The sequence below is a fragment of the Aethalodelphis obliquidens genome, unplaced genomic scaffold, assembly GCF_003676395.1.
Source record: "Aethalodelphis obliquidens isolate GAN/ISIS:26980383/991018 unplaced genomic scaffold, ASM367639v1 scaffold11, whole genome shotgun sequence".
NCBI lineage: Eukaryota > Metazoa > Chordata > Mammalia > Artiodactyla > Delphinidae > Aethalodelphis > Aethalodelphis obliquidens.
The window spans coordinates 18988070-19004672 of NW_020837955.1; the positions used below are offsets into that span (position 1 = coordinate 18988070).

The 16603-nt window shown below is 46.8% G+C and overlaps 2 protein-coding genes across 5 annotated transcripts in view; one reads left to right on the forward strand and one right to left on the reverse strand.

Annotated features, from left to right (window-relative positions):
* POLL (DNA polymerase lambda) lies at positions 1-8287 on the reverse strand. Of its 4 annotated transcripts, XM_027112363.1 has the most exons (9): positions 8184-8287; positions 7214-7354; positions 6182-6476; positions 5858-6020; positions 5182-5499; positions 4261-4434; positions 3570-3698; positions 1337-1505; positions 1-888 (listed from the first exon to the last, which is right to left on the reverse strand). In XM_027112363.1, the coding sequence occupies exons 2-9, from the start codon at positions 7326-7328 to the stop codon at positions 524-526; spliced, it is 1728 nt and encodes a 575-aa protein (XP_026968164.1). In that variant the 5' UTR covers positions 7329-7354; positions 8184-8287; the 3' UTR covers positions 1-523. The 4 variants fall into 4 exon arrangements, with proteins under 4 accessions (XP_026968164.1, XP_026968163.1, XP_026968165.1 ...); XM_027112362.1 differs by lacking the exon at positions 8184-8287 and having other exon boundaries at positions 7214-8121; XM_027112365.1 differs by lacking the exons at positions 1-888; positions 8184-8287 and adding an exon at positions 934-1058 and having other exon boundaries at positions 7214-8125.
* Positions 8274-16603, forward strand: part of DPCD (deleted in primary ciliary dyskinesia homolog (mouse)) — a 26263-nt gene continuing 17933 nt past the window's right edge. The window contains exon 1 of the mRNA XM_027113078.1: positions 8274-8399. Within this exon, the coding sequence (XP_026968879.1) occupies positions 8336-8399 (64 nt within the window). The 5' untranslated portion in view covers positions 8274-8335. The remainder of the gene's footprint in view (positions 8400-16603) is intronic.

The following is a 16603-nucleotide window of genomic DNA, read 5'->3' on the forward strand; positions in this document are numbered from 1 at the left end:
GCAGGTTGAATGTCAAGTGCACTTTACTGGTTCCAATGCTATCCTCATCGCGCCTGGGGTGCCCCTTCCCTACACTGCCAGCTGCACAGGAAGTGAGGTGGGCGGAGGGAGCACACGTGGAGTGGCTCATTCTCCTGCTCTGAAGGGTCTTGGGTGATGTTGGGCCTCAGCTGTGCGCCTCTCCCCTGCAGCCCCCATCCCATGCTAGACTCTCCTTGGGGTAGAGAAGGGGGATGCCTGGGCCTTCAGCACAGGAAGCTGGCCTCAAACCAGGCACCAGTTCCTGCTTAAAATGGGGCAGGGGACCATGTGCAAAGCTCTCCCAGGGGCAATGGTGAGTAGAAGGGGCAGCACCCTGTTCCTGTCAGGGAGAGGGCTGGGTAGCCCTGGGAGCCAGGCTGGCCTTTTCCATCAGGCCCAGAGGAGCTGGTGGTTGAAAGAGTGAGGTTCAGCCAGCTGAGGCTGGAGGAATGGCCAGGAGGGGCAGCTGGTCCAGCTTGGCACCCCCTCCCCCAGTCGTGGGTCACCAGTCCCGCTCAGCTGGTTCTCGGTAGGGCAGGCCTAAGATCCTGAAGACATCCTTCTCAGTGGGGGTGGGCAGTACTTGGCCAAGCCCCACCTTGAGGCCTTGGGTGTCCCGGACCACAGCTGTGCTGAGCGCATGCTCCGACAAGCTCATGCCCTTGGTCTTGGCCAGAGCCCGCATGGAGCGGTTGAAGTGGGCAGAGCCAGTGAAATAGAGCAGGGCACAGGCAAACTCGCTGTAGGGAACCACAATGATGTCCAGTCGTCGGTGCCGCCGCCCTGGTCCTGGGAGCTGGCATACACCCAAGTACTTCTGCTGCTGGCCGTTCTCCTCCTGGCTCACCAAGTCATCCGTCAGGAACCCTGGCCCAATACAGGAGGGCTGTTGGGAGGGCAGGGAGCCAGGCCCTGGGCTGCCCAGCCCTGGGCCGCCTAACCTCCCAGGCTTCTCCTGATTATCCTTGGGTCCTCTATTCCCAGCTCATCTACTTATTTGCTGGGCGACCTTGCCCTCTCCAGGTCTGTGTCCTTTTCTGTAAAACATGCATAGTAATACTTCTCCAAGTCCCCCACAGGGGCACAGAACGATCAGAGGAGGCACTCAAACTGCAGCTATTACTGAGCACCTCTTGGGAGGTAGGGGAAGCTGATTCATCTCTTCCCTGAAGTGGCTCTGGCCACAGGAGAGAGGTGGAATTTTCATGAAGCAGCCTTCCCCTGATTCCTGCCTAGAGATCGCCACTCTGAGGTTCTCCCTCCTGGGGGCCACTCCTCCCCTGCCCCCCGGCTCACCCAGGGGTGGGGCTTATACCTCGCTGCCGGAGGCTGTCCAGTAGGCGGCTGAAGATGCCCTGGTGAGACCGGCCGTCCGGGTGGGTGACCAGCACATCCACGTCACCGCAGGTTGCCTTCCCCCGTCGGTATGAACCACATGCCACGCACAACAGCCCAGGGTTGAAGGCCTGAGCTGCTTCCCGGACCTGAGAAGGGACAGCGAGGGAGGTGAGGCCTGTGGGCCTCAAGCCCTGCCAGGAATTCATCGCAGCAGCGCAAGGGCCTTCCTTGACTCAGGAGCCCACATGCCCCCTCATGCCCCAGGCCAATCCCTGGATGCATGATCCAGCCTGAGGAAGAGAGCCCCAAGGAACAGAGGCAGAGCTCCACCCTGGAGAGTGGCAGTTCTCCACCTCGGCTAGGACAGAAGAGAAGAAAACGTGCTCACATCACCGGGGGTGGCCTGAGGAGAGAGATGAGAAGATGAGAAGATGTGCTCGGATTCTGAGGGAAGGCACCGCTCTTCAAGAGCAGAGAGACATATCTTCTCTGGGCTTCTGTCCCAACCCATGCACCCAGGTCTGTGAAACTCCACTGAGGACAAAGGGCTGGGTGCCGAGAAGCCCTCAGCCAGGTCTCCACAGCCCCAGGTGTCTTTGGATTTGGAGCTAAAGGCAGAGTGTGTGAGTTGGGGCTTGAGGCCTGACAGGTGGCTGGCAGGGTGCCCCAGGCCCAGGCCTCGGGGGAGATGGAGCCTAGAAATACAGCTGCACGTGTAACAAAGGAAAGGAGGGAAAGCAAAAGGGAAGCACTTCTGAGCCAATGCCCACATCCTTACTTGGAGGAATGGGGCTCGGTGGGGAGGGAGCTGAGACAGAGGGAACTGTCAGCTGAAGGATCATCCCTCACTGAGGGGGGATAAGGCCATTAGCCTCCACCCCAGAAACACTGAGGTCTTTCATATGCGGATCTCTCTCTCTCTCTCTCTCTCTCTCTCTCTCTCACACACACACACACACACACACACACACATACACGCCCACTTCCTCCCCGGGACACTGAGATTTCTGGGGCCCTGGATACCTCAATTCTCCTGACAGGCAGGCTCTGCTAATCCCCTCAATTCCCTTCTTGAGCCTCCCAAGACGATGGAGGAGGCCTAGGATGAGTAATCCCATCAAAACCTCCTAAGGCTGGAGACCTTAAATGGGGAGAGTGGGCCAGGTGGGGAGCCACTTCTGTTCCAGTGGGTCAGGGCTGGAGGCTCGCTGGGGCATTCTCTATGCCCAGATACCGTGGCTGAGTGACAGGTCATCACTAGCACCAAGGCCTGGTGATGGGTGGACAAAGGGGCTTGGCTGTCCCTCCCACACTAGCCTCAGAGTCCTGTGGCTGGGAGTAGAGCTGGAGGCTGATTTCAACTAAGCTGGGCCAGAGTCTCCAGGGAGTCCTACTCTATCAGAATCATAGACCAAAGTAGGAGCAAATCAGCCCCTACCCCTAATGCCAACTGAACAAATGTACCCTAGTCTCCCTCTAATTTAGGTTTTATATGAACTGAATCCCTAACCCAGCTCTACACCAAACACTAATCTTGGCTGAACCTTATTTCCAGGACAATCACAAATTTTAACTAAAAGCATCCAACACTAAGAAAACCCTACTCCTAATTCAGGCCTAACCTTAACTCAGCTCTTGATCTAGCTTTCCTCTAACCCCAAACCTAGTCCTATTGGCACTGTGCTTCTACACCAACCCTAACCCAAACCCTGAACCAGCCTTGGGTGACCTGCAGAAGGTGTGTACTTCTGGAGATATAAAATTTTGTACATTTAAAAAAATTGTGGAGAGAAAGAGTCCATGGTTTTCATTAGGTTCTCAAAGAAGTTTGTGAATCAAAAAATGTTAAGAACCTCTGCCCTGATCACCCTAACATAGCCCAGTTCAAATCCCAATATCCTTGAGTAGTTCTGACCGTAATCCATCTCTAATCTAGCCCTAACATTAACCCAGTCCTAACACCATTCTAGCACCTAAACCAGTGCTAACTCTGCCCGATACTGAGAACCCCACTGCAGAGAGCTAATGTTGCAGCCCTTTCCTACCTAAGCCAATTGCTCTTTCCCCACTAGTCCCAACCTCTGGCCCCCCATAGCTTCCTCTGCCTGCTGGGCTCCCCTGCTGAGGGATCCGGAGTTCTTGGCTTTGAGCCAGGCCCTGACTTTGTAGTAGGACCTGGCTCTCCTTACTGGTCTGGGACACCTGCTTACTGTCTGCTCAATCTCTGCAGCCTCCTCCCTGGGCATGCGATCCAGGAAGTCATCGTAATGCTTCAGGCCAATGGCCTGCTGGGTAGTCAGAGAGGCCTGGTTTCGGATGTCTTCTAGGTTCCGGAAACCCTGAGAAAATAGCCAGATGGGAAGGCTATGAGGATCCAGGACCAATGAAGAGGCAGTGAATAAGCACACACACAAGGCTTCCATCACCCCCAGACTCCAAGGAAAGCCTGAGGCAGGACCAACCCCAGGAGCGGTTGGGTCTGTAATCAGTGGGACTTGGGAAAGGCAGGGGGCATGGAAGACACACCTCAGTCCAGCCCTGCCATAATCCTAAAACACTGGTTCATGACTCCATCGATCTGGGGGTGATTCTGGGCATTGCTGGGTTTGGGAACCACTGTTCTGGATACTCAGCCCAGAGGCCTGGTCTCCTCAGGAAGGCCCCTGCTGGTCTAGGGGACAGATCTTGTCTCTGCCTACACCACAGATTAAGCCTCAACGATACCAAGCAACAGGGCAGTTCTGAGAGCCAAGAGAGGGATCTGCATGGGCCCTGGTCCCTTTGAGAAGTGGTCTCTCTATAGTCTGGGTTCATTCTCATCAAAGCACAGCGTAACAGGACTGTGGGACAGGAGCTCTAAGATACAGTAAAACTGAAGTGGGGGCTGGGACAGGGTGTGACCTGATGGTACCACATCTGGGCAGTCTTGGTTCCAGCTCCCCAGATGTTAGAGAAGAGCTCTAAGACAGGCACGCTTTCACTGATGTGGTCCAGCTTCCGCAGATGCCCGCTCTCCAGGATCTCTACGATCTTTTCAGCCATCCGCTTTCCAATTCCGGAGATACTGAAGGCCTCCTAGAGGAAGGGCAGGCAGAGGCAGGAAGGAAACTGACTCCTTTAGCAGATGTCTGAGTAAAAGCCAGTATGGCCGGTGGGCAAATGATAGCTGTATAAAGCTCGGGCAGAGTTGAAGATAAGAAGTTTGGATGGAATGGGCTGGGAAACTTATCTGCTGGTTCCCAGAGGGATGGAGGTCAGCACAGGAAGCAGAGGAAAGGCAATAATGACGATACTAGTCACCACTGCCATCATAATAGTGGAGCTAATATTTACGAGGCTTTACCCTGTATCAGGTCCTGCATTACAGGGGTCATCTCATTAAGTCCTCATGGGAATACTGTGTCTGTTACTATTCTTAGTCCCTTTTTACTTTTGAGGAAACTGATGCTCAGAGGGTTTAAGTAACTTACTTTAGGCAAGTTACAGTTAGTGAATGATGGGAACCAGAATTCAAACTCTGGTCTGTTGACCTTCAGAGCCTGAACTTTTAAAAAACTTTTTATTATGGAAAAAATTCCTAAGGAGAGAGAACAGTATACTGGACCCTAAGTACCCATCACCCAGCTTTTATAATTATCAAGATTTTGACAAGCCGCTTTCATTAATCTCCCCATTTTTTTTCTTTTGTGCAAGTCCCAAACATCAGAGAATCTTAATCACTCCACCTGATCCCCACTTGTGACTGGTGCTTCCACCGACCTCTGGCCAGCAAAGAAAAGACCCCCCCAGCCCCCCACATACCCTCCCCTGACCCCCAGGTACCTGGTAGGAGGTGACAGGCTTGTGGAAGCTCTTGAGGGCATTAATGGCCTTGGCATAGCCCAGGGCTCTCCACTTGTCCCCCTGAACACTGTAGGCTTTGGCCAGCACTTCCAGCTTCTCTGTGATGTGGCGGTTGTAGTTGGTCGCCTTCTGGCTCGAAGGCTGTGCACAGACCCACTTATCCAGGCCCTCAGGGGCTGGGCTAGGCTCACCATCTCCCTCAAGGGGGGTTGGGTAGCGGCCGCTGATCAGGGCTTCCAGATCAGCTGCGCCAACCTGGGTCTCTTCCCCATCACTGGTTTCACCACCAGAGCCGGGCTTGACATAGAGAAGGAGAAGAGACAATAAGTTCATGCCCCCCATGAGGAGGGCTCCTCAGAGGTGGGGGCTGAGTTTCCTAGTCAGACCCAAGAAGGACGCTAGGTCTTCTGCAGCAGATTTGGGTTCCATGTCGCTCCCCTTAGGGCCCAGCCCTGGGATCCCCAGTGATATGTGGTGGATATGGCCTGGGCAAATGCAGGAGTGATGACTGTTGAGAAGAGTTAAATGGCTTCACAGTAAAGAGAGCCCTCCTCTCTCAGGGGCCTGGGACATTCTAAACAACCATCAGGCTCTCCCTGTTTCTGTGATCTAGTTCCCAGGAGAAGACAGCTGTGGGGCCTGGGAGGCTCCTCACCTGTGCTTGGAGGCTTGCGACTTCCTCTGCCCTCCAGGAAGGAGATACAGGTCTGGTGCGAGGAGGGGAAGGAGAGAGGGCTGTCCTGAGCTGAGCCTCACTAGCTCCAGGAGGAGTCGAAGAGTCTTGGTCTGCTTTGCTGAGCTGTGCTTGATCCAGGTACCTGCAGGATGGTGATGGGAGGTTAAGACACCAAAGTCTCACGCTATCTCTGTTCCCAATCCTTCTCTACTCTGAAATCATGGTTTTTTAATGTGTCCAATTAAGACGATGAGAGTTTAATAGCTCAAGAAAACATCTGAGGAAAGACTAGGACCAGCCTACCTCTTGGGGATGAAGATGCTGAATCCTGCTGTGTCCACGAGTCTTCTCTCCTGTAGGCACGAGCTCAGCCAGGCTGACTTCACCAGCTGAGCACCTGGGGGCAGCCAGGGCAGTCTAAGGAGGCGGAGGGCTCGCTCACAGTCCATGCCTTCATCCACCACAATGTGAGTGACCCCTGGGGCGTGGGCAGGGCATATATGGCCACCATGCTGGACAATCTGCTTCTCAAAGAGTTCTGCCCGGGCTCGCCCAATGCCAGTGGGTACAACATGCGCCCGCACGGAGCTCAGCCACTCTGTGGAGGGGACATCCAGATACCTACTGTCATACTTTCAGACATGATCCCAATGAACCCTTCACAGTCCCCTCCCCCCAATCGTTTTCCTCCACCCAGACAGCCTGCCTTCTGGGGATTCCATCACAGGCATACAGTTAATTTCCTATGGGCCATCACTTGATGTAAGGGGCAAGGATTCTGATACGTCCTGTTCCCTGATATAACCTAGAACAGTGTCTGGCACCTTGTAGTTACCCTGTAAATCACTTCATTTGATCATTTATTCTTTCAACACATATTAGTAGACACTTATTATGTATCAGGCACAAAGCACATGTTTTGCCATTATAAGCCTCATAGTCTAATAGATTCCCCTCCCCCAACCCAGCCCACCATGTAAGCTTTTGCCATCTATTTGTCAATTTGGCTGCAAAATAACTTGTAAGTCTGGGGACCTAAGAAGGATCCCCTCCCCGCAGCAGCAGGCAACCTCCTAGAGAGCAAATGATTCTGCCAGTCATTTCCTTAGGGACCAGGGAGTATTTTCTGATTTATGGAGGTCTCAGGGTGGGGTAGAAGATAAAACAGCAAGTCGCCTGTCAAAGACTGGGGACCAAGCCTAGGACAAGGCAGGTAAAAACAAACCTGCAGGCTCTGGGCGGACAGAGTCAACTGCAATATCTGATTCTGGGCATGAACGAAGTAAGAAGCCTCAGGCTCAAACACATGAGGGTTCTGAGGCTGGGTCCACTCACCTCCTGCTTCTTCTCCGTCTTCCCTCTTGGGAATCTTTGCAAGTGCTTTTGATGATGGATTGGTATGAATTTTCTTCCGCTTGGGAAATGCCTTCAAGATGCCCCTGGAGTCCATTGAGGTATGGCTGGAGCCTGGCCTTTCTGTTGGAGGGTTGATCAGGGCAGCTGTCATGTGGAAACCCAGAACTGAGGCCCCCCAACCCCTTTGACTATGAAGGTGGGGTCTCTACTGACCAGGCCTTGGGGACAGTAGCCAAGTTCCCAGGAGTCTCCCAAAACCCAACTGAACTTGGGTGGTTTAGCCTAGCTCTATACTCACCACTTTCAGAGTACTGGGGAAAATAAGGGGAAGAGTGGAACTATTGGGGGAACTTTTGATGGGTACCAAACGATATCATTCCTCAGGGAGTTGCTCTGAAGATTAAGTGTGCAGTGTCTGCTCCTGCTGCATCCCACTTCCAAAAGGCTTTGCCAAAACGAGATGCCAGGCTAGGAATGGAGCTCCATCTTTAGGAAGGACTTGGGCTCCCAAAATGAGTGGGGACTCGGGGGGGACCTGTATATAATCTTTCTCTACCCCCATCACACACCCGCAGATGGTAGGTAGAGATTAGGAGGCGGGGTGGGGGAACGCCCTGCACCTGCCCTGGTCTCGGACCTCTCAGCACGGGGGGAGCGCAGGCCCGCAGCTGCAGGGAAATGCACGACTGCAGCAGGTGTGAGGCGCCTTCCCGGATTGGGGGAGTCTCGGCCTCACAGCTGGGGGTGAAGAAGACGCTGGCAGGTGTGAGGCACCCGCCGCGAACGCAGCTGGCGCGCGCCCGGGACTCCCCCAGCTGGGGGCCAGGCGAAGGATGGACTGTCTGGATCCTGCCCTGAAGGCTCCTCCCCACTCCCCTGGTTAGTTGCCGGATGGGGTCAACTTCAGGCCGGACGGGTCACCAGGTGTGGGCAGGAGTAAATTACTTACCAGAGCAGCCAATGAGAGCAGACGAAGGGCGTGAGGGGTTGCGGGGTGGGAACACGCAAATGTCCAGAACTTCTTCCGGGTCATCCGGAAGTGACCCTAGGCGGAAACGGTTGCCATGGCAGCGGCCGGGCACGCGGCTGAGCTGAGGGAAGATGGCGGTGACGGGTTGGCTGGAGAGTCTGCGGGCGGCAGAGAAGACGGCGCTGCTGCAGGACGGTAACTCGAGGCACCCCGCGAGCACCCTCGTCCTTTCCCCCAGCGTCCGGCCCTCCGCTCTGGCGCCTCCGGGAAGGGCCTCAGCCCAGGACGGCAGGGCTGGAAGGTCGCGGCCTCCCTCTAGGGCAGTTACTGCATTTGCAAATGAGGAAACTGAGGCCCAGAGAGATGAGGTGACTGGAACACACGTCTCTGGACACCCTAGTTTCCTGGACACCACCTCACTCCGCTCTGAGTTTTGTTACTAATAAATAATAATTCTTTTCACGTTCACCGTCATTTGCTCCTCACCGCTGTCCCGAGAGGTGGTTTTGACCCCATTTTACAGAAGAGGAAACTGAAATCCAGGATTTTAGATCGGCCCCAGCTCCCCGAGTCAGTCAGTGGTACAACTGAATCTTGACCTGGGATGAACCTCAGTCTGGAGGTTCTGTTGCTGAAAGCAGCCTGGTATCATAGAAAGGCAGGACACCTGGGCTCTAGTTAACGACTCTGCCTTTAATTTACCGTGGGCTTCCCAGTCGGCCTCTTTACTTGTTTGAACCTCATTTTCCTCATCTGTAAAATGAGGTGGATGGATTACCTGTGTTGTCTCTGAGGTCCTTTCCAGCTGTAATGTTATCTTTGTAAGTGAACCTCTAAATGTTCCCTGGGTCTTTAGAGGAGACAAAGCAACCCCCTACCCCCACCTCGTGCTGGTCCTGGAAGAGGTGGGCACAGAGGTATGGATGGAGTTCTGACTTTCTTCCACCCTAGGACTGGCCAGTGCTTCAGGGTCCCTTCCTGGACTCACTTGGCAGCCAGAATGAATTTGGTCTGAATTCCTGTAGCTTTCAGGAAACCAGCAGGGACTGACATCCACAGGCAGAGGCCAGTCAAGAAAGCGTGGAAATTAAAGTCAGCTGGTCATTTGCTCATTTATTCATGCAGTATTTAGGGATGCTTTTTACTGTGTGTCAGGTTGTGTGCTAGAGCAGATAGAAAGAAAAAGACACGTCCCAGGAGTTCACATAGTGGTCAGGAAAAAAATGTAAATAAACAAAAGCATGTGTGTTAAATAGAGGTTGGACTCTTCTATAAAATGCTATGAGAGCACAGAGGTGAAAATGATTATCTCTTTGAAGGAGGACCTGACAGAAGAGGTGATGTTTATGGGTCCTAAAGGATGAATAGGTGTTTGCTAAGTGGAGAAGAGGGGATAGTTATTCCAGGAAGAATGACTCACGTGTAAAGGCACAGAGGTGTGAAAGTATATGGCTGATTACTAGGGGCATAACAAAACATTTAGTGAGGCCAAAGCATTCACCCAGTCATAATATCTCCCTACACTGTGTAAGGTACTAGGTGCTAGGATGCAAGAGTGAATAAAAGGATGCTTTTCTCAAGCGATGAGGGGAAATGGTGGAAAATGAAGAGAGATTGCAGATAAATTGAGGTATGTTGTGATCGATCTCCTATGCCAAACCAAAGATTCTGAACATTATCTCATAGGACAGTGGGGTTTGTTTTTATTGTAAGAAGTACTTAACATAAATTTACCATTTTAGCCTTTATTAAGTGTACAGTTTTGTGGCATTAAGTACATTCACATTGTTACGCCACCATCACCACCATCCATCTCCAAAACGTTTTCATCTTCAGCTGAAACTCTATACTCATTAAACACTAATTCCCCAGTCTCCTTATCCTCAGCCCCTGGTAATCACCATTCTACTTTCTGTCTTTATGAATTTGATTACAGCAGGAACTTCATATAAGTGGAGTATACAATATTTGTTCTTTTGTGACTGGCTTATTTCACTTAGCATAATGTCTTCGAAGTTCATCCATGTTGTCGCATGTGGAAATGAGGAAATGTCGCATGTCGCTTGAGGAAAGTTTGATTTCCTCCCTTTTTAAGGTCTGAATAACATTTTTCCGTTGTATGTATATACCGTATTTTGTTTATCCACCAGTGTGTCGATGGACACTTGGGTTGCTTCCACTTTTTTTATTGTGAATAATTACTGCTGTGAACATGGGTGTACAAAATATCTATTCTAGTCTCTGCTTTTACTTCCTTTGGTCAAAGGACAGTGTTTAAACAAATATTTCATCAGTCAGGACTTCGTTAAGTTTTTTTGTGAGTAACATCACAAAACAACATTGTTAATCCCCCCACCAAACCAAAATCAAAAGAAAGAAAACAAACAAAAAAAGCCAAAGGTGTGTATATGCCTTGTCAAACCTCTCCTGTTGATTTATCCTCCTAATGTGTATGTGAGTGGGCGTAGGATGCTACTAACTTCCCACCAAGAATCACTTCTGTTGCTAATGAGAACCCAACACACTTCTTCATAAATAATTTATGTTCATTGTGGAAATAAGAAAAATAAATAAACAAGTCACTGGTAATCCTACCATGCAGAGATAATCACAATTGACATTTCCATACAGAAACTTCCATATTTTTTCCATGCATACAAACTCATACATATATATATACTTTTTTATCATCTTTATTGGAGTATAATTGCTTTACAATGTTGTGTTAGTTTCTGCTTTACAACAAAATGAATCAGTTATATATATACATATGTTCCCATATCTCTTCCCTCTTGCGTCTCCCTCCCTCCCACCCTCCCTATCCCACCCCTCCAGGCGATCACAAAGCATCGAGCTGATCTCCCTGTGCTATGCGGCTGCTTCCCACTAGCTATCTACCTTACGTTTGGTAGTGTATATATGTCCATGCCTCTCTCTCGCTTTGTCACAGCTTACCCTTCCCCCCTCCCCATATCCTCAAGTCCATTCTCTAGTAGGTCTGTGTCTTTATTCCTGTCTTACCCCTAGGTTCTTCATGACATTTTTTTCCCTAAAATTCCATATATATGTGTTAGCATACGGTATTTGTCTCTCTCTTTCTGACTTCACTCTGTATGACAGAATCTAGGTCTATCCATCTCATTACAAATAGCTCAATTTCATTTCTTTTTATGGCTGAGTAATATTCCATTGTATATATGTGCCACAAATAGCTCAATTTCATTTCTTTTTATGGCTAAGTAATATTCCATTGTATATATGTGCCACATCTTCTTTATCCATTCATCCGATGATGGACACTTAGGTTGTTTCCATCTCCGGGCTATTGTAAATAGAGCTGCAATGAACATCTTGGTACATGACTCTTTTTCAATTATGGTTTTCTCAGGGTATATGCCCGGTAGTGGGATTGCTGGGTCAGATGGTAGTTCTATTTGTAGTTTTTTAAGGAACCTCCATACTGTTCTCCACAGTGGCTGTATCAATTTACATTCCCACCAACAGTGCAAGAGGGTTCCCTTTTCTCCACACCCTCTCCAGCATTTATTGTTTCTAGATTTTTTGATGATGGCCATTCTGACTGGTGTGAGATGATATCTCATTGTAGTTTTGATTTGCATTTCTCTAATGATTAGTGATGTTGAGCACTCTTTCATGTGTTTGTTGGCAGTCTGTATATCTTCTTTGGAGAAATGTCTATTTAGGTCTTCTGCCCATTTTTGGATTGGGGTGTTTGTTTTCTTGATACTGAGCTGCATGAGCTGCATGTAAATTCTGGAGATTAATCCTTTGTCAGTTGCTTCATTTGCAAATATTTTCTCCCATTCTGAGGGTTGTCTTTTCGTCTTGTTTATGGTTTCCTTTGCTGTGCAAAAGCTTTTAGGTCCCATTGTTTATTAGGTCCCATTTGTTTATTTTTGTTTCTATTTCCATTTCTCTAGGAGGTGGGTCAAAAAGGATCTTGCTGTGATTTATGTCATAGAGTGTCCTGCCTATGTTTTCCTCTAAGAGTTTGATAGTTTCTGTCCTTACATTTAGGTCTTTAATCCATTTTGAGCTTATTTTTGTGTATGGTGTTAGGTAGTGATCTAATCTCATACTTTTACATGTACCTGTCCAGTTTTCCCAGTACCACTTATTGAAGAGGCTGTCCTTTCTCCACTGTACATTCCTGCCTCCTTTATCAAAGATAAGGTGACCATATGTGCGTGGGTTTATCTCTGGGCTTTCTATCCTGTTCCATTGATCTATATTTCTGTTTTTGTGCCAGTACCATACTGTCTTGATTACTGTAGCTTTGTAGTATAGTCTGAAGTCAGGGAGCCTGATTCCTCCAGCTCCGTTTTTCGTTCTCAAGATTGCTTTGGTTATTTGCGGTCTTTTGTGTTTCCATACAAATTGTGAAATTTTTTGTTCTAGTTCTGTGAAAAATGCCAGTGGTAGTTTGATAGGGATTGCATTGAATCTGTAGGTTGCTTAGGGTAGTAGAGTCATTTTCACAATATTGATTCTTCCAATCCAAGAACATGGTATATCTCTCCATCTATTTGTATCATCTTTAATTTCTTTCATCAGTGTCTTACAGTTTTCTGCATACAGGGCTTTTGTCTCCTTAGGTAGGTTTATTCCTAGATATTTTATTCTTTTTGTTGCAATGGTAAATGGGAGTGTTTTCTTGATTTCACTTTCAGATTTTTTCATCATTAGTGTATAGGAATGCCAGAGATTTCTGTGCATTAATTTTGTATCCTGCTACTTTTCCAAATTCATTGATGAGCTCTAGTAGTTTTCTGGTAGCATCTTTAGGATTCTCTATGTATAGTATCATGTCATCTGCAAACAGTGACAGCTTTACTTCTTCTTTTCCGATTTGGATTCCTTTTATTTGCTTTTCTTCTCTGATTGCTGTGGCTAAAACTTCCAAAACTATGTTGAATAAGAGTGGTGAGAGTGGGCAACCTTGTCTTGTTCCTGATCTTAGTGGAAATGCTTTCAGTTTTTCACCATTGAGGACGATGTTGGCTGTGGGTTTGCCATATATGGCCTTTATTATGTTGAGGAAAGTTCCCTCTATGCCTACTTTCTGCAGGGTTTTTATCATAAATGGGTGTTGAATTTTGTCAAAAGCTTTCTCTGCATCTATTGAGATGATCATATGGTTTTTCTCCTTCAGTTTGTTAATATGGTGTATCACGTTGATTGATTTGTGTATATTGAAGAATCCTTGCATTCCTGGAATAAACCCCACTTGATCATGGTGTATGATCTGTTTAATGTGCTGTTGGATTCTGTTTGCTAGTATTTTGTTGAGGATATTTGCATCTGTGTTCATCAGTAATATTGGTCTGTAGTTTTCTTTGTTTGTGACATGTTTGTCTGGTTTTGGTATCAGGGTGATGGTGGCCTCGTAGAATGAGTTTGGGAGTGTTCCTCACTCTGATATATTTTGGAAGAGTTTGAGAAGGATAGGTGTTAGCTCTTCTCTAAATGTTTGATAAAATTCGCCTGTGAAGCCATCTGGTCCTGGGCTTTTGTTTGTTGGAAGATTTTTAAACACAGTCTCAATTTCAGTGCTTGTGATTGGTCTGTTCATATTTTCTATTTCTTCCTGATTCAGTCTTGGCAGGTTGTGCATTTCTAAGAATTTGTCCATTTCTTCCAGGTTGTCCATTTTATTAGCATAGAGTTGCTTGTAGTAATCTCTCATGATCTTTTGTATTTCCGCAGTGTCATTTGTTACTTCTCCTTTTTCATTTCTAATTCTATTGATTTGAGTCTTCTTCCTTTTTTTCTTGATGAGTCTGGCTAATGGTTTATCAATCTTGTTTATCTTCTCAAAGAACCAGCTTTTAGTTTTACTGATCTTTGCTATCGTTTCCTTCATTTCTTTTTCATTTATTTCTGATCTGATCTTTATGATTTCTTTCTTTCTGCTAACTTTGGGGTCTTTTTGTTCTTCTTTCTCTAATTCCTCTAGGTGCAAGGTTAGGTTGTTTATTCGAGATGTTTCCTGTTTCTTAAGGTAGGATTGTATTGCTGTAAACTTCCCTCTTAGAACTGCTTTTGCTGCATCCCATAGATTTTGGGTCGTCGTGTCTCCATTGTCATTTGTTTCTAGGTATTTTTTTATTTCCTCTTTGATTTCTTCAGTGATCACTTCGTTATTAAGTAGTGTATTGTTTAGCCTCCATGTGTTTGTATTTTTTACAGATCTTTTCCTGTAATTGATATCTAGTCTCATAGCGTTGTGGTCGGAAAAGATACTTGATACAATTTTAATTTTCTTAAATTTGCCAAGGCTTGATTTGTGACCCAAGATATCTATCCTGGAGAATGTTCCATGAGCACTAGAGAAAAATGTGTATTCTGTTGTTTTTGGATGGAATGTCCTATAAATATCAATTAAGTCCATCTTGTTTAAAGTAGAATTTAAAGGTTGTGTTTCCTTATTTATTTTCATTTTGGAGGATCTGTCCATTGGTGAAAGTGGGGTGTTAAAGTCCCCTACTATGAATGGGTTACTGTCGATTTCCCCTTTTATGGCTGTTAGTATTTGCCTTATGTATTGAGGTGTTCCTATTATATTTTTTTCTTTCACCAAAATATCATAGTAATAAACTTAAGATTTTTTATATTCACATACATATGTACACATAGATTATGTACATATTCTATGTGTACATATGTACACATATGTACACATAGAATCTTGGGTACGGGAAGATATTCTAAGCACAACTTCTGGATAATAACCACAAAGGAAAAAACAATTGACTATATAAAAATTAAACACTTGTTTGGGAAAACCCACCTTAAACAAAGTTAAAAGGCAATTAAAACAGAACATTTGCAACATATATGACACGTGCTTAATATATACAAAGTTCAATCAGATTAGTAAGAAAAAGATGAATACCCAAATAAAATAGGCTAAGGCCTAAACAGGTAATTCACTAGAAACATGAACAATAAACCCTTGGAACATTGTTCATTCTTATAACCTTAAAGCCATACAGATATCCTAGTATGGTTATTACAGGATCAACTTTGGCCTCAAGTGGGTTTAAGCCTGGGCTGTCATTTCCTAGCTTTATGACCTTGGACAAGTTACATGACCTTTAATCCTCAGTTTTCCTTACTTGTGAAATACAAGTACTGGAGGCACATAGGATTATTTTGAGAATAAATGCAATAAAACATGTAAAGTGCCTGGCCCATAGTAAGCACTGCATCCTGCCTGCACTTAAGACTGGACTCCAGGGGAGAAGAGAGTCAGGCCAGATACCCTCAGCTACTCACAGGGAGCACCTTATACCCCACTCCTGACAGGACAACCTCTTATAGCTCTATGAGCCAAACAAATGAGTAAAGGTGGTGTAATCTAGGCGCCTGCTGAGAGGCCCTGCAAATTTGGGGGTGAGTTTCCCCAGAATACAAATTCGGAATGACTCAAGGGAACTGTGTCTCAGAGGAGTGAATGGACAGTGAAAAGGCTTGGTAGATCAGATAACAGTTGCAAGTTTTGGCTAGTGACTGCTTTAGCTGGTTAAGGGCCTTGGGGCTCTATTCATCAAGCATTCGTTAGGTACCTGTATACCGGGCATTGGTACTGTTATTAGTCTCACTGAGGAGCCTACCTATATCTACTTACCTATCTGTAAAAATAGGGGAAATTATATAGCTACTTTTAAGAAAATGCTTAGTATTATATTACATAGGTGGAAGAGCTGGTCTAAGAGACGCCATTGGGTTCTTCTGTGCTTTCAATGAAAGATGAAGCAATGTTCATTAACTCTCAATCAGTATTTAGGTGAGCTCCTAAAATATGCCAAATACTATACTAAGTGATAGGGAAACCATAGGTGGGGGGATAAAACCCCTCTTACCTTAGTAGAAGAGACAGGCAATAATCCAAAAATCACACAAATACATATAAAAATCATACCAAGGTAAATGCTGTAAGGAGAACACACGGGGACTAACATCGTATGGATGTGTGATAGAGATGGCCTAGAGATGTACAGAAGAAGGCAGAGCGAGGGCACGGCTGGAGGGAGGCCTTGGTCGGGAAACCCAGTTCAATATCCTGAGCACATGGGCTTGGTTTTAGGAACTGGGGAGAGAAAGATAAATATGATATCATTCTTGAAACAGATGCTTTTAAAAGTATAGTATGTGATAAATGCTCCACTGTGGATATGAATAAAGCACCAGAGAGGCATAAACAAACAAGTGATGAATTTTGCCAAGGTGGTTAGGAGTGATAGTTTAGGAAGATTTCACAGTGGAAGTGACATTTGAGCTGGATTTTGAAGGGCAAGGAGGAGTTCAGCATTTGGGAAGAAGTTTGGAGCTGTTGCTGGTAGAAGAATCAGCAGAGTAAAGACATGTTCAGAGAA